This window comes from Trichinella spiralis, assembly GCF_000181795.1.
Source record: "Trichinella spiralis strain ISS 195 chromosome Unknown Scfld691, whole genome shotgun sequence".
In the NCBI taxonomy this organism is placed as follows: Eukaryota; Metazoa; Nematoda; class Enoplea; order Trichinellida; family Trichinellidae; genus Trichinella; species Trichinella spiralis.
The window spans coordinates 1-794 of record NW_003527630.1 but is presented as its reverse complement, the minus strand read 5'-3'; the positions used below and the strand labels follow the sequence as shown (position 1 = coordinate 794).

At 43.5% G+C, this 794-nt stretch overlaps 1 protein-coding gene across 1 annotated transcript; it reads right to left on the bottom strand.

The window, feature by feature from the left end:
• Nucleotides 1-335: 335 nt before the first annotated feature.
• Nucleotides 336-680, bottom strand: Tsp_13881 (netrin receptor UNC5A; the record flags this gene model as incomplete). Its single annotated transcript, XM_003370472.1, has 2 exons — nucleotides 524-680; nucleotides 336-440 (listed from the first exon to the last, which is right to left on the bottom strand). Coding segments are annotated over exons 1-2 (262 nt in total), but the record flags the coding sequence as incomplete, so codon positions are not given.
• Nucleotides 681-794: the final 114 nt, after the last annotated feature.

The window sequence follows — 794 nt, the reverse complement described above, 5'->3', positions numbered from 1 at the left end:
TGGTGTAAGTTTGTGCTGCATGCTTAGTTTGCTGTTCGTTAAACGGCTAAAAATGTTATAGCTGTGCAAAACAGAAATTCGAGTTTGCAGCGTTTGTGGACAAATCGAGCCATTGAAGTGAATCACGCCCATGGCGAATGTTGCGAAGCTACTTGGAGAACGTGGGGCCCATGGAGCGCTTGTTCCGCAACATCTTCTATATATATATACAACTATATATAATCTTCTATATACGCATACAACAGAACATCTATATATATATATATATATATATATATAGATGTTCTGTTGTATGCGCTACTGCGATAGGAAAATGAAATGAAATTGATGCTCACCATGTTGCGGAACAAGCGCTCCATGGGCCCCACGTTCTCCAAGTAGCTTCGCAACATTCGCATGGTCGTGATTCCACTTCAATGGCTCGATTTTGTCCACAAACGCTGCAAACTCGAATTCTGTTTTGCACAGCTATAACATTTCAGCCGTTTAACGAACAGCAAACTAGCATGCAGCACAAACTTACACCAAGCGGATCCACAAGATTGAGTGGTTACGCAGGCACTCCATTCACTCCAAGGACCCCAGCCGGTGTTGTACATCTGTACAGATGCTCCGTAACCAGTTCGACCTTCCACATTTACAACTTTTTGTCCACCTCTGGCTGTTGCCAGGGCGGACATGTTCTTATCTACTGACGGGCAGTGTTTGAGCAGTTTGAAAACCGACGCTGCACCTCCGTCAACATTGAAATTTTGCGCTTGTGTTTTTATATAGGTAGCTGATTTCGAGTAAAG